Raw genomic sequence first — 16,899 nt, forward strand, 5'->3', positions numbered from 1 at the left:
CTGGGGAAGAGATCATCAGTCAACAAAAGACATTGCTTACAAATCACTCATGCGACCAGTTCTAGAATATTGCTCAACTGTGTGGGATCCTTACCAGACAGGACTAACAGGGGATACTAAACGTGTACAGAGAAGTGCAGTACGAATGGTCACAGGTTTCTTTAATCTGTGGGAGAGTGTCACAGAGATACTAAAGGAACTGAATTGGAAGACTCAAAGACAGACGTAAACTAATCTGAGTAAGTCTATTAACAAATAATCATCTTGTGGTGTTGCAGTTCTTCTTTAATGTCTGTGCTTGCTACAAAACGCGAAGAGGAATTCCACCTTATGCAAGACAACTTTTTTTCTGTTTTGTTTCATCCAGACATGATTCAGCACATTTTGTGCTATCTTCAGAGGGTTCTTTTTTATTTTTTAACTGTAAAATTGTTGTTACAAATTAACATTTAGCAAAACTTTTGGTTCATAACATTTACAATTGTGAATGAGTAATTGTTGTAAAATATTATACATCATTTGCTCATAGTTCACAGTTGAGATATTTATTAATGATCTGAAGCACTATGTGTTGTATATAACATTATGCCAAAGTTCTCTTTATAGCTAATTGGCAAAAAGAGTGGATGCACGGATTAGTTTACATATCTTACATGATACTATTGGACATTTATTTTGCTAGCTATTCTGCTATACAAGCTACAACTTCTCATCTGCAAAGCAGCAAAATGTAATTTTTATTTTTCTGTTTATTATGCATTTTCAATCGGAAATGAATATATATCATGTTTTTCGTGTGTAATATACGGTTTTGATATTGTGGTGCTTTTTCATACGTTGCTATCAATGTGAACAGGCAGATTTCATGGCCTATGGTCACTTGACACTGCACTTTCACCGATTTTTCAAAGCAGGTTTGGCTGGGCAAGGTGCACGAGTTTGAATGTGTGTGTGTGTGTGTGTGTGTGTGTGTGTGTGTGTATGTGTGTGTGTGTGTGTGTGTGTGTGCACGAGTGGGGTAGAGAGAGAGAGAGGGCGGGAGGGGGGGCGAATAACTTTTTTCTCTCTCCTGAGTTGTTTTGGTGTGGGTGTTATTTGTATAGTTCTTCTATTGTGGTGAAGGGGGTTTTATAGCACAGTGATGTGTATTCATTGAGTACTTTCTTTCCTTGGGCTATTGATTTTTGAATGTGATAGATTTCTTCTATAATTAATTTTTGGTTTAAGCTGTTACTAGAGCAGTTTTAAGGATGTGTAAGTCCGTTTCAATGTTTGTTGGGTGGTGATTGTGTGCTATCAGGTGGTTTGCAAATGTTTAGTGTGAGCTATTGCTTTTCAGTGCTCTGAGGTGTTCTATGTAACTGATTCTGAAATTCCTGCATGTTTGACCCACACATACAGACTGACAGCAGTTGCTGGTTCTGTACACTATGTTAAGTCCTTGTTTCTTTAGTATATTACCCACCCTGTGTGTTACTTTGTTGTTGTAAGTCATTATGTGCCATTTGTTCCTTAATGTCTGCTGATTTGTTGTGTGTGTGTGTGTGTGTGTGTGTGTGTGTGTGTGTGTGTGTGTGTTTTTCATGGTTAAGTGTAGTTTGTGTTTGTATTTTGTGGTTTTGTCCACTCTCTTTGTATCATACCCATTCTCCTGTGCAGTCTGTTTTATTGTGTTCAGTTCTTGAGTGTAATCATGTTTGTTCATGGGTATTTTTTTCAGTCTGTGTAGTAAATATCTAAAGCTGCCTTCTTTGTGAGTTATGTGACAGAGGCAGAAGGTCTCTCCTGTATGAGGAGTCTCAAGTCTTCCACACTGAATCCTGTATCCATTCATATTCCATAGGAGTATGGGTGGGATGGTGTGCCATTTGTAGAACAAGAGGAAGTGGAAGGGCTGCCTGGGTCTGGTGATGAGGCATTGAAATCCATGCTGTTCTTCTCATCAGTCAGTCTGCTTTTGGAGTGCTTTCTCATCGCTCACTGAAAAAATATTTCTGGTCTCTTTTGCCACAGTTGTCTGGATCGCTATGTCTGTAATGACTTTGCTTTGCCATGTAAAGCTGTAAGTACAGATGCTGGTTGTGGAAAGTGGTGTGCTGGAGGTCATTCACATTGAAACGTCAACTTTGGGAACAGGTTTCTGCACAATGGAGGCATAAGAAGTGGCAAAGACAGAGGAGTTTCGTCACCTTGTATTCCTTTTTAGCTTTTGCATAAGGGATCCACTTGGTCAGTTTTTATTTCCTGAATTTTGCTTTCCTCTGCGAAAACAGGACAGTCTCAGCTCCAGACTGTATGGCTTCCAGAGCTGTTGATGCAGATGGCTGGAGATGGGCAAATCATTCCCAGTTTGATGGTCAGCCTTTCCACACTTGCCACTGGTCACTTCACCTCTGAAACTCAGCACTGTATGGCCAAAATGCCTGCATTTGTAGCAACACATAGGATTAAGTACATAAGGCATAATCCTAAGTTGAAAGAACCCTGCCATGATGTGCTCAGGCAGTCTTGGAGAATTGAAGGTCGAAATGAAGCTGGCAGTCTTCTCAATTTCTCAATTTCTCCATTATTCCTTCACGTCCTTCCACATATGCTATTCCTTCTGTTGCCCATTCTTGTTTAAACACATTCTAATTTTTGACTCCTTGTGCCCCATTACTAAACATAATTTGACTATCGAGAGGACTAGCCTCCATCATTTGTTTGTATGAGTGGGTGTGAGCACTCACAGATGGTACACCCATCACACTGGGAGTTGATACATTTGAATCCAAGGGTTCCCACAAGCAACTAGGAAACTAAGGGTCCACTCAGATAGAATCTTGCTTCCCTGGGTAAGCCTTGTACAACTCAGGTGCAGCAGTTTCCCCAGAGGTTGTCCGATAACAACTGTTCAACCTCAACAGCCATGCATCTCATTGGGGAGCAGCACACCTTCAGACTCAGGGGTTTTTATACAAGTTTTTACCATCCTCACAATCTGAGAAGTTAATCCCAGATACCTGTTTCCTTTGACGCATAATATTCCACTGCTACACCACGCATTGGTTACTGAAGCACGCCCAGAGATTACGGTGACAGAGGAATGGTGGCGTTTATCAGTCCCCAGCTCAGAAGCCCCAGGGTCGCCAAACCTATACCCAGCAAACAAATGCTGAGCCTCTGAGGGCATAGACTTTTCCACATGTACAGGACATGTGTATATTCCCGACACTGGCAGTGGATCCCTTCTATCCTTTGCCGATCTGAGAAACTCTATGACACTCTTTGTTGGTTTGTAAATAGTCTTTACACAATGTTCGAGCAATATAACACCGTTTTTGTCCACCAACCTGGGTGTGTATGGCAGGAAGGCCATACCTGACATGTCTTCTTCTGCTGTATCACTTTGCCATGTTTTAGATGACACTGCTTATGTAACTCGTATAGTACTTTTTGTTGCTCTGAGCAATTTCCACTTTTGCATCTTGTGTATGAGGTGCTGTGGCTCACATATTCATCTTGCACATGGTATGAGCATATTATCCCTCTTTGCTGGCTTGGGTGATAATCAGACAGTTTGTACAGGTATCAGTCTACATGCATTGGTTTTCAGTAGATGCTGTATCCCAGGTGCTCACCACTTCATAAAAAGCACTTTCAGAAAGTGGTAGCTGTTGGTCCTTACACACTTCATAGTCAGTTTTATGTTGGCATGGAGACGGATGCCTTATGAAGACACCAAGCTGTCCCTCGCCACTGCTTCACACATCGAGGGTGCCAAATCCAGCACTGGTGTTTCAAAATGTTCCATGAAGAAGAGCTTCGTATGTCTTGTGGGAAAACGAAACCAATATACTTCAGACAATCAATGTGTTATTTACTGAAAAAGAAATGACATCAAAGCTGACCAGGAAATCATTTGGCCCAAGTTTTAATTTCTTCAGTTTCCCAATGAAATTTCATGAGTTCTTTATGGAAGTGATGGTCTTTCCCACATGCAGATGAAACAGAGAGACCAAGTGTTTTACCATAATATATGTCAGTGGGCCAAGAGCGCTTACAATCAGCCATAGCGGAACATTATATTTATGGAATTTTGGTAATCCATATAACCGAGATGGTAGGCCTTCTGTGTTGCACAGGTTCCTATGTACATCCACTGAGAGAAAAGATGCCTTGATTAGATGATTCATAGTACATTTGATCTGCTGCATCACATCTGCACTTAGTTTCAGTACATTGTTGGATCTCGCAGGTCTTAGTTCTTCTGCCCATAATCTTCAGTCTTCATTACAATCATTGCATTTCCCTTGTCTGCAGGCAATACCAATATACCCTTATTGGCATTAAAGAGGAAGAGATTAGTGTTTAACATTCCATCGACAACGAGGTCATTAGAGGTGGAGCACAAGCTCAGATTAGAGGAGGATAGGAAAGGAAATCAGTCGTGCCCTTTCAAAGGAACCATCCCAGCATTTGCCTGAAGTGATTTATGGAAATCACGCAAAACCTAACTCAGGATGGCCAGACGCAGGTTTGAACCATTGTCCTCCCGAATATGAGTCCACTGTGCTAACCAGTGTGCCACCTTGTTCAGTCGGCATTAAGGCCCTTGACAGCTTGTAATTCTTATTGCTTCAGGTTGCAAGTATAGACACACTGAAACTGACAGGATTCTGCACCAAGCAAAACCTCCAGTTTGCAACCTGAGGAGTTACATGTTACAAAGAAGCTTAAAGCCAACAACAATATACTGGTACTGTCTGCCGACAAGAGAAATGTGACCACTGTAATTAAGATTACAGATTATGAGCAGAAGATTCAGGACCTATTATATCTGAACATGTACCGAAAACTAAGTGCAGATCCGACGCAGTGGATCACATGGAATACAAATCAGTTATTCAAAGTGTCTTCTCTCCCTGCGAACATACAACACAGAAGCCCAACCATCTCGGCTGTATGGATTGGCAAAAAGTCCACAAGGATAGCATTCCACAAAGACCGATTATAAGTGCTCCTAGCTTGCTGATGTATAAATTGACAAAACACTTGGCTTCTCTGCTTCAGCTGCAGGTGGCAAAGACTGACACACGCAGAAAGGACTTGGAACATTTCACTGAGAAGCTGAAGAAACTAAAACTTGGACCAAATGACATCCTGGTCAGCTTTGACATCATTCTTTAGTTTACTGAAGTGCCACTCAACAATTCTCTGGAGTACATTGGTTCCATTTTCCTGCAAGACATCACCTAGCTCTTTCACGCATGTCTCAACACGAGATACTTTATGTGGAATGGCAACACCAATGAACAGCTGGAAAGTGATGCCATGAGTAGTCCACCAGTCCAGTGGTGGCCAACTTCTTCACGGAACATTTTGAAATGTCGGCACTGTGCTTGGTACCTTGTAAGCCTGAAGTGTGGTACAGATACATCAGAAATGCCTTCACTGTATGGAGCCATGGTGAGGAACAGTTCAGTGAATTTGTAACGCATCTGAACAGCCTCCACGCCGACGTAAAATTTAATATGGAGGAAGGAAAGGGCCAACAGCTACTTTTTCTTGCTGGTTACAAGGGTTTGTGAGAACCTAGGACACAGTGATACTGAAAACCAATATACACACAGGTCAATCCCTACACAAACTGTATAAACACCAGACAAGCCAGAAAAGAGTGGCAACTAATACACTTGTAACATGTGCACGTAATGTAAGCCACAGCACCTGTGATGCAAGATGTAACACCCGTCTAATGTATAAAACTATGGGAGAACCTGAAGCAGAAGACAGAACCCAGAACTGTGACAATGCCACAACCAGGCTGCAGGTGCTGGTCACTGTACCGTGTGATCAGCTCCTGTGTTGTCAGACTGTGACTGCTGGAACCAGTTCACAGGCCAGTGGCTAATACCCTGCCAGCTCAGCAGACACAGCTTCCGTAATAACATGCATTTCTGTTGTTTGAATGAATGAGTGAGTGACTGCCATTTACATCAGACTCCAGCCACTGCCCTGTTACAAGTAGTTTGCAGCGGTCCACAAACACAGCCCTTCTGCAAATAAGGCACTGCGATCCAGCATTTAATTGCTGGCCCAGATGAGTATGTTCCTTTCCTCATAGCAGGGCCACAGACAGTGCCTGTCGTGTGTCAGCCATCGCTGTGGGTTCTACTGACACAGCTCTGGAGCCTCCGTGTAAACTCTGCTCCCATCAGGACCACTACCCATCGCCGGAGTCCGGCTGCAGCCCACTGCTGCTCTCCAGTCGACAGTTCAGAGACAGACTATGGGCAGCACCTCAACCTGCTGCTATGTCTGTCACTGCTGCTAAATCGCTTCCGGCAGCAAAGACCACATTCAGTGACCCTGGTACATCGCTGTCAAGTCGGCATGCCGAATTGGAATACCGCAGAGTAAGCAGCTCTTCACACGTGCGCCTCTGGCCAAGACTATGCCTGCCATTCAGTGTGGAATATTACGTGTAGAAGGAAACGCACTGAAATGACTGTACCAGTTGCATGGAATAACTAAGACTTGATGTGTTTCTTCTCAAGCTTGTCCACAGCCACTTCTGAGCAGTTAGAAGGTTGGACTGAAGCTGTATAAACTAGTAAAGAAACAATAAAGAAGAATTGTATCCTTATGCAAGCCTGCCTCTACTGCTTTCCACCCCCTCCCCCCCTCCCTTCCACCCCTTTACTCCATCTAAAGAATCCAGCCCACACTCAACTGAACAAGTTTTTCCTATTACTCCTGCAAACCATTCCAAAGAGCAATGGGTACACCACCAGTAACAAAAGAAGTGTCACAAAATCGAAAGGTGTATTTTGATAGGATATATTTTAGAATAATATTTTGATTCGACAGCATTGCCATCAACATTGCTGCAATGAGGCTGCAATGGACAGCCATTTTGCAGTATGGCTGGGCAATATTGTTGACGTTTCGAGCTGTTGCAGATAGCTGACAACATATTCCTGAAGGGTAGGCAGTGTTGTCCACCGCAAGGGTTGACAATATTTCATATTCGAGCGAAAGTTCTATTTCTGTCCTTGTCTGTAAAGGCTTCCCTCTCGCTCTCACCTTTGTTTCCTACTTATGTCACTGACAGTGCTGCAGTCACGCATCTAAGCAAAAGCAATATCATTTTGAAAAGACATCATATTTACGCCAGTGACTGTAACACTTTCTTTATTTCACGACTGCAATTTTGGCTTTAGGCCATTATCAAGTGAAGATGTTATGGTTATTAGGCCATGTCAACCTAAAATGAGCTGTCACATTTATATGTCATTGTCTTTACTATTAAATACATTGGTGATGTTGTTACATGGTGCGAGCACACATATCCATATGTCATACAACAACATAGTCTGTAGACACTCATGTTCGTTGGCCAATCACTAGTCATATATGCACTCACAGGCATATCCATATGTATGACATATCCATATGTGTGATCGCACTATGTAACAGCATCACCAATGTATTTAAGAGTAAAGACAATGACATATAAATGTGTCAGCTCATTTTCGGTTGACACAGCCTAATACCCATAACATCTTCACTTGATAATGGCCTAAGGCCGAAACTGCAATCATGAAATAAAGAAAGTTCTACATGACTGTGGATCCCAGGTATAAAAAGTTAAATAACATTTTGCTTTTGTTCGAAAGCTCGCATACATACATATAGCCACATATTGTCTCAAATGATTATATCTGTGTATTTACCCATTCATACATGTTTTATCACTTTAATATTTAATTTCAGTTTTAAGACAGATGATTGTATTTAACCTCTAAAATGTATAAATGCTTGTTAATAGGTGGATACCGCCTAAAACCCAATAAATAAGTAAATTAAAGAAAAAGGTCACTTGTTTTGTAGTAGTTTGTTGGTGTAAATTTGTTGTGAACAGTAATGGAGAAGTAGAGAAATGAGAGAACTATGAATTTTATAAATGTGATTCATCTACTACTGGATCTATGAGATGTCGAAATGATTGTACGTTAAGATTACAATATGAAATAACAGTTAGCTGTTGCTGATGAGCTCAGAATCACATTTGATGAAGCATACAAAAAATTTCAAAATCTTCATACCTAGGCTAAATAAAAGATACAAAATTTGCATTGGAAGAGTGGAAATGTGCCACAAGTTTCATACTGTCTCAAGATGTACCCACCGGGTATTGCATACTTCTGATACCACGAGGTTTATTGAAGAATAGTGAACTTTAAAGAAATACACTAAAGTTCTGTGTAAATCATCAGTAGCTAAAAATTGAAAGTGATCGCTAATCAGGTTGTCACGATGTACATGGCCTTAAATTTGCATCAATATTAGCAATTCTCAGACAAATTATTTGTATGAGGTATTCAAAATCATATTCCACCATTCTATTAAAATTCTGGAACAGGTATGTATCCAGCACCAGTTCACTAACTAAATTTTCTGCAGCATTCTGCTTACCTAAAGAGCAATGCATATTCAAAGCCTGGTTTCTCTTGTTCTTTTCAACTTGATTTCTTGAGTGATGCAAAAGCAATAGGACTGCACTCAGTTTCGCGAGATCGCGTTTATCCATTTAGTGGTAACAGCATGGCCCCTTGTAAACACTAATGGTCCAGAATTGTGTTACTGGAAACGCTACCAGGCAATAGTAGGCAGTAAAGTTGAGAACATGTAGCTGCAATTCATGTGGCTACAATACTGCCGAACAATAGTTTCATGATATACTACCAGCAATATGAAATTTTTATGGCCTGTCTAAATGCACCATTACACTCTGCGAAGTGACACATTGGAATAAGAAACATGAAGTATGGCCTTACCGCCAAACATGCCCAAGGTGATGGACAGAATCAGCTGTATATTGCGCAAATATGGTGTAAAATTATTTATAAGCTGACAAAGATTATCAGAGAGTGTCTAAGATTGGCAAAGATGACAAGGGATCCACTTGCAATGTTGGGAATATATTGCGTACCTTGTGCACGGAGAAAGTCTATGTTGGAATAACTGGACAATCTATCAACACTAGGATCACTGAAGATAAGCAGTATTGCAGATTGGAACAGGTGAAGAAACTGGTCATGGTGAAGCACACTTGGTGGGAGGCCATCTTGGATGCTTGATATAAAGCAAAAGCCATTGCAAGTAGTAAGGGGAGAACAACAGCAGTAATGGCAATGGAAAAGCCCTCGGACATTGGCACACCAGGCCATGAGCTCCAGGCTGTCATCAGCAATTTGGGAGGGGGCCGGGGGTATCACCATCTTCATTACCACCACCTTCACCGTCACCATACTGATCAAGTGAAATAATATTAATAACACTGTTGATTTTAGATGATCAATTCAGAAAGAAAATAATTGTCGACACTTACCTTGTGGTGTGTCGGGGAATTCTGAAGTATCTAATGTAAATGGCTCTTCAATTTGGCTGAAAAGATCTTCCCTAAATGTTGTCATATTAAATGTTACATTGTTTAAAAGGGTATCATTGAGAGCTTCTATAAAAAATTGCCATCTCGGTGCGTAGTAATGAGAGACAATCCCTGGAAATTTAAAGATTCTTCAGCAATTTCATACATGTCAGAGCTTTCTTTGTAGAATTCAGTTTTCTACAAGTCTTACCTGACCACTGCTTGGTAGCATAATCACTTATTTCTCCATTAGGTCCCCAAAGAGTTATCTGGTTGCGTGCATTGTATTCATACAGAGACTCCTCCTAGAATGAAAAGAAAAATGATTTAACAAACAGAACCTCTTATTTCATCAACCTTTATTTAAATAAATTAAAAACAAAGATTCCAAGACTTACCACGCGGGAAAGCGCCGGCAGACAGGCACAATGAACAAAACACACAAACACACACACAGAATTACTAGCTTTCGCAACCGATGGTTGCTTCTTCAGGAAGGAGAGGGAAAGACGAAAGGATGTGGGTTTTAAGGGAGAGGGTATGGAGTCATTCCAATCCCGGGAGCGGAAAGACTTCCCTTGGGGGGAAAAAAAGGACAGGTGTACACTCGCGCGCGCGCACACACACACACACACACACACACACACAAATAATGGTATATGATAAATCTGTAACCTTTATTCAGGTTGATAAGGATATTAAGAGTTATGTGAAATTAATAATGAACTTAACATATGGATTCATTATAATATTTTACTTTATTGATAAAATAAAGTAATCTTTGAAAATATAATTTAGCAGCTTTTCTAAAAATAACTATCTGTTTACCTCACCCTAACAATGAATTACAATTTCTTGCATGTATAAATCAGCTGTCAGATGTATTTCTCATGAATGACTGATGTACACATATTCAGTATTTGTCTATCATTCTATTCCGCATGCACCTTGCACTTCTGTGGCATTGATACCAGTGTGAAATTCAGCCGGCAATATAAATATCACTGAGATGTTCTACATACATAAAATAAAAGAATACTGTTGATGAGGACTACAGCTATACACAAACCCTAATACAGTAATACTTTACTTAAAAAAGACTGGTAGCATACTGAATTCACTTATGTTAGAAATTAAATCTCATTTCTCTTCCTGGAGCAATACAACAACATGAAACCAAGAAAAAGATTTGTAAGAGAGTAAAATGAAAAAAATGGGAAATTCAATTTTTTTATCCAAGAGACAAATCTAGGAAGGGAAAGGACTGGTCAGTAAAGGAAAGGAAATAGCAACAACACTTCACATTCTCATTTTCCATAGTGACACCCAAACATACTGCACTGGAAGAAAGTGTTTTCTGCACATCCCATATATCTAGTCAATGGATAGTTGTTTGAGCGGCAGATTAAGGACGTACCTGTTGCAAATTAAGAACAAGACTTTCAAATACCACACATCTGCTGTTCTCACCCAAGAACACTGTATTTTCTTATTCGGACAGTACACACACAGGCTAGATACAATACAATTAACAACACACAAGTGGCCAGCAGACCCTTGCACTCCGGCCTATGTAGTAATTAGTTCCAACTGGGGGCAAGGCTGAAAGGCTGCGCATGCAACTGCTGTTGTATTAGCAGGCCAGATGGCCTCTAGTGGTCAAATCAAGCACAAACTTATGTCTGAACTATGAAGCAGCACACAAACAAAATTGTTAGTTACAGCAGTCCTCTTCTTTTGCGAAGAAGTGAGCATTGTGCTCACATCCACATCTTTTGTGGTCAACGTAAGTTGTTCCATTATGCGATGTGCTGCCACTAGTGAGTAGAGTTGAAAATGGGGCAAGCACGGGCAGGTGCAGCACCTGCCCCCCTGTAAGAGGGGGGCATTCCTACATCTGACACCAACCACAAGGAAAGACGTGGCAGCTATGGGTGGAACAGGCAGTTCCAGCTTTGATGGAGGCAGCTGTGGTGGAGGTTTCGGCTGCAACAGTGTGAGAGACAGGGTCCTACACATAGGAGACAGTTATGAAGAGACTGACAACAGTGGTGGAGAAGGTGAAGGCACCGACTGCGATGTGGGAGATGGCTAGGCACCTGGTGAACACCCGCGCCCACGCCAAGTCATAGCTGCTCAACGTGTTACGATGGCTTCCCTCAGTCATGTGGATGATTACCGCCGGTTCCCATTTATGCCAACAGTCAAACCTGCAAGCCTAATCAGCTGTGCCAGGCCAGAAGCAATGCAGCACCAGTGCCAATGGATAGCCAGGGATTGGCTGGAGCAGACATAGCAGTGTCCAGGGCTGGCAACCATGGAACAATTCTACTTGACTCTTATCGTAAACACAGGTGAACCTATACGACATGAGAAACCAGTCAAGAGCTACTTCCGACAACACATCTGAAGCGTATTTTTTCATAAGAGTCTTACATGGTCATAGTAGTTGTCCCGCTTCCCTGCTCAACTGAGGGTGGAAAGGAGGAGCCATGACATGGTGAATGCCACTTTTTTTTTTTTTTTTTTTTTTACAAAAATCTTCGAATTCCAGAGATATGAACAGGGGCTGTTGTCAGTAACTAATGTATACATTCCACTGCAAAAATTTTGGACAAAGCTGACATTGTTGCTGCCGCAGAAGAAAGCAGACAGTGCACCATATATGGAAACTTAGAACAAGCATTAATTACAACAACCAGCAGGAATTCAAAAAAAAGCCCATAACATCTACATGAATTTGCTCCCAAGGCTACTGAGGATCCAGGCACAGTGACTAAGAAGCATGAGGAGCTGCCTGGTGGGAAGCACACTGTGGGCAGGCTGCAACAACTCACACTGTTTGCCAATCAATGTCTGACCAAAAAACATGTCTACGTGAAAACACTTTTGTACACCCCAGTGGTATTTATGCAATAAACGCATAACTTCATCCCAATGAGTGGATGGGACTGCAACCATGAGAGCAGTGTCCTCTGTAGTTAACAGTAGTGTCCTTCCCAAACAGAAAGACAATTTTATGATGCAAATTAAATGATCAGAAGCACAGCCAGGAAATTTGTTCCAGATAGTGATGTCGCACAAAAGAAACAACTTTACTTAAAACAGGATCCGTGGTTACGAATGCAAAATTTTAGTTCCAGTGATTCAAAATCCAACAATGGCATGTTGAGCTTCCACAACTAAATGAAAATAAATCAATTCCTCTTTATAAAAATTTGGATCTGGACAAGTCGGGAAATGCGATAAGGTGTCAGCATTCACCTGTTGAACCGTAGGTCAAAAATGTATCTCATAATCATATCATGACACAAAAAGAGTCCGCCACTGTAAGCAAAGTGCGGCTTTGACTGGAAAAAATGCCGAAGGGTTAGAAAGAGACATCAGTGGTCTGTGTTATGTGATCAGGTGGTGAAACTTAAGACCCGTACACAAAAACATGGAATTTTTTTAGAGCAAACATGATCTCCAAAGCCTCTTTCTCTATCTGTGAATAATTCTGTTGCACTGAATTTAAGGATTTAGAGGCATATGAAACAGAGCGTTCAGATCCATCCACATACCTTTGAGCAAGGATGCCACCAAGACCAAATTGACACACCATCCATGGCTAACACAAGGTGCTGGCCCGGCTGAAAAGTGACCAAACAAGGGGCTGACTGCAGCTTCAATTTCAACAACTTGAATGCCCAGTCATAAGCCAGTGACCAGTAGGAAGAAGCATCTTTACATAATGATGCATGCAGTGGTTGTGCCAGCACCATCTGGTATGAATTTGTGATAGTTATTTTGTCTAAAAAGGCTTGTTAGTCCTTTACAGACATGGTGTGTGGCAACGCAGCAACAGCATTAATATGCTGGGGCAATAGTTTGCTGCCAACACACAACACTTCAAAACCCAAATAAATAAATAAACTGTGGCTTGTTCAAACTGCACTTCAACCCTACAGACTCTAAAACAGAAAACAGAGCATCAAGGTTCTGCAAATGCTCCCATGTAGAAGCACCAGAGACTACTATGTCATCTAAATAATTGATGCAGCCTGGAACTAATGCAATAAGGTGCTTGAAAAAGCATAGGAAAACAGCTGGTTCACTTGTCACACCAAAAGGCAAATGCTGGTATTGATAAAGACCAAGCAGGGTACTACTAATAAGGAGTAGTTTAGATTCCTCATGAGTGGCAGCTGTAAATATGCCTCTGCTAAATCAATCTTTGAAAAATAATGCCCCCTCCCCCTCCGATAATTTTGCTAACAGCTCATCATGGCACAGCAAAGGATAGGTGTCAAAGATTGACTGTGCATTAATAGATTTTTTAAAATCACTGCAGAGGCATAATTTACCAGTAGGTTTTTTGACTATCACCAATGGTGCTGATAATTCAATGGAATAAATAGGTCAAATCCTACCAAGGGATCATCTAATTCTGCTTTTATTTGATCCTGTAAAGTTATCGGTACCAGGCAGGTCTGGAAAAAATGGGGCTGGCAGATTGTCTTATCGTAACATGAGCCAGAAATTCTGCTGCACAACACAGTCCTGGAGAAAATTAGAGGAAATATCCACAGAGAGTCTCCAACCTTTGATATGGGACTTGATCAGAAACCAAATGCACTTCATCATAAATGGAGAATCCAAACTGTTGAAATGAATCCAAACCAAACAGATTTTCCATGTAAGCATTGTCCACAACCAGGAATGTTAATGAACAAACCATGACCTTGTAAGCCACAGTTGCAGAAAACTGTCCAAGAATAGGAATCTTTTGTTTGTTATACAGTAATTCATCAGCTTCTATGATGCTGGAGTCAGAGGGGGATAACCCACAACCACATAAGATTGACAATTCACCAATGTTGCTGCTGCACCTGTGTTCATTTGCATTCTCAATGATTTAAGACAAGCACTGCAGTGTATTACTTTCTTTGAGACAACATAACTGCTGACACGCTTTTCACACCCACGTTCATTTCATTTCATGTTCATTCAGGTTTAGAAAGGAGTTATATACAGAAGCAATGTGTCCTTTCTTATTGCACCTATTACATGTTGCCTAGTACTTGGGACATGTTGTCTGTTTGTGTTGAATGAAGCAGTACATTCCCTTTCAAGCTGACTCAAGACTGGGGGGGGGGGGGGGGGGGGGGAGGAACTGATTTCTGAAACTTTAGACCAGACTTCTATTTGACTACCTGCAGCCTGTGAAACTTCAAATGACTAAGCTATGTTTTATACTTCTGTAAGCATGGGATTTCCACACTGTACACCTCATTCTAAAACTTTCTTACCAGGAGCAAAACATGTAATTACATCACAAACCATTTGACCTGCATAGAATTCTTTATGAACATTTGACACAAAATTACAATGGCTAAGTCCATGTCTTTCTGCTGCCCATACTGTGTATGAGTGTTCTGGCAACTTTTGCCAGCAGTAAAACTTCACACAAGCAGCAATAACATGAGTACGTCTACAGTAATAAGCATAAAGTAACTGATCTAAAGAAAGACTTCAAGGTTCTTGTAAGGGGACGAGCTGACACAACAACTGATACTTGCAAGGTGAAATCCATGACAAAAACAGGGCCTAGTAGAAGTTTCCATCTGTTATCCCAAAAGCCTGGTGTTTTTTGTAAGCATCCCAGCTTTCTGATGCATTGTTGTATACAGATAGTGGCAGAAATACATTGTTGTTGGGACCACAGGTTATGCCAATATAGTCGCTAAATTGGAAATACTAACAGTCAGTGCCTGCTGTTGTTCAAGAAGAGATTTAACACTGCTTGCGTGAAAATTAAGCTCAAAAGACCAATAACCGTATCCGTTCCAAAAAGTGTTTTAACCCAAGAACACTGAAAATTATTGCTCTAACTGTACACCCACACATGCACACCAAAGGCAAGGTAAAAGACAATTAACAACACATATATGGCCAACACAGCCTTGCACTCTGGCCTGTATAGTAATTAGTTCCAACAGGGAATGCAGACAGCAGGCAGTGCACGCAACAGCTGTCATATTAGCAGCCCAGGTGGCCTTTAGTGAGCAAATCAAGCAGTAACTCCATGCGCGACTTGTGAAGCGATGTACACACAAAACTGGCAGTTAGCACCTGTATTTTGGAACCTTACAAACTCACTACAAAAGATGTATCACAGTAAACTTTGACTCAACTAGACATTCCATGCATCACCACTGGAACTTGTTGTTTATTGTTTATTTGCTGGAAAATCTACTGTCCATTCATGCCCCCCTCCTCCCCTTCCCAGCCACCATGAATCATGGACCTTGGCATCAGAGGGTTGGCTTGTGTGCCTCAGCAATGCAGAAAACAGTATCACTGGTGTGACCACAATGGAGAGATTTCTGTTGAGAGGCCAGACAACCGTGCGGGTTCTGAAAAGGGGTAACAGTCTTTTCAGTAATTGCAGGGCCAACAGTCTGGATGATTAACCGACCTGGCCTTGTAACATCAACCAAAATGACCTTGCCATGCTGGTAATGCAAACAGCTGAGAGTAATGGCAAACTACACCCATAATTTTTCTCAATGGTATGCAGCTCTACTGTATGGTTAAATGGTGATGGCATTCTCTTGCATAAAAAAACTTCTGAGGGAAAACAGGGTGTGGACTACTAAGGAAGATGTTGTCATCAGGAGAAATAAAACCAGTATTCTACAGGTCAGAGTGTGAGAAATCCCTTAATCAAGCTGCAGATCAGCAATTAAAAAAAGGGGGAGGGAATGGGTACACTGAACATAGATGTAGTAGGAATCAGCAAAGTTAGTGGCAGGAGGGACAGGACTTCTTGTCAGGAGAATACAGGGTTATAAATACAAAATGAAATAGGGGTAATGCAGGAGTAGGTTTAATAATGAACAACAAAATAGGAACACAGTTAAGTTACTATGAAGAGCAAAGTGAACACATTATTGTACTCAAGATAGACACAAAGCCCATGCTCATCTCAGTAGTACAAATTTATACGCCAACTGTCACTGCAGATGATGAAAAGATTGAAAAAACGTGTCATGAAATAAAATATATTATTCAGATAGTTAAAGGAGATGAAAATTTAATAGTCAAGGGGGACAGGAATTCAATAGTAGGAAAAGGAAGAGAAGGAAAAATAGTGGGTGAATATGGACTGTGGGAAAGGAATGAAAGAGGAAGCTGCCTGGTAGAATTTTGCACAGAACATAATTTTATCATCGCTAATACTTGGTTTAAGAATTATGTAAGAAGGTTGTACATGTGGAAGAGACCTGGAGACATCGGAAGGTTTAAGATTGATTACATAATGGTCTGACAGAGATTTCGGAACCAGATTATTTTACTCTTAAGACATTTCCAGGGGCAACTGCAAACTCTGACCACTATCTATTGATTACGAACTGTGGATTAACACTGAAGAAACTGCAAAAAAATAGGAAATTAAGGAGATGGGACCTGGATAAGTTGACAGAAGCAGAAGTTCTTGA

The 16,899-nt window shown here is 41.1% G+C and overlaps 1 protein-coding gene across 8 annotated transcripts in view; it reads right to left on the reverse strand.

Annotated features, from left to right (window-relative positions):
* The window catches only part of LOC126272523 (alpha-N-acetylglucosaminidase), a 382,435-nt gene that overhangs the window by 70,479 nt on the left and 295,057 nt on the right, over positions 1-16,899 (reverse strand). For all 8 annotated transcript variants that reach the window (XM_049975433.1, XM_049975432.1, XM_049975431.1 and 5 more), the window contains exons 16-17: positions 9,627-9,720; positions 9,377-9,547 (exon numbers count right to left, since the gene is read on the reverse strand). In XM_049975433.1, coding sequence (XP_049831390.1) covers positions 9,377-9,547; positions 9,627-9,720 — 265 coding nt within the window. The remainder of the gene's footprint in view (positions 1-9,376; positions 9,548-9,626; positions 9,721-16,899) is intronic.

The sequence above is a fragment of the Schistocerca gregaria genome, chromosome 5, assembly GCF_023897955.1.
Source record: "Schistocerca gregaria isolate iqSchGreg1 chromosome 5, iqSchGreg1.2, whole genome shotgun sequence".
In the NCBI taxonomy this organism is placed as follows: Eukaryota; Metazoa; Arthropoda; class Insecta; order Orthoptera; family Acrididae; genus Schistocerca; species Schistocerca gregaria.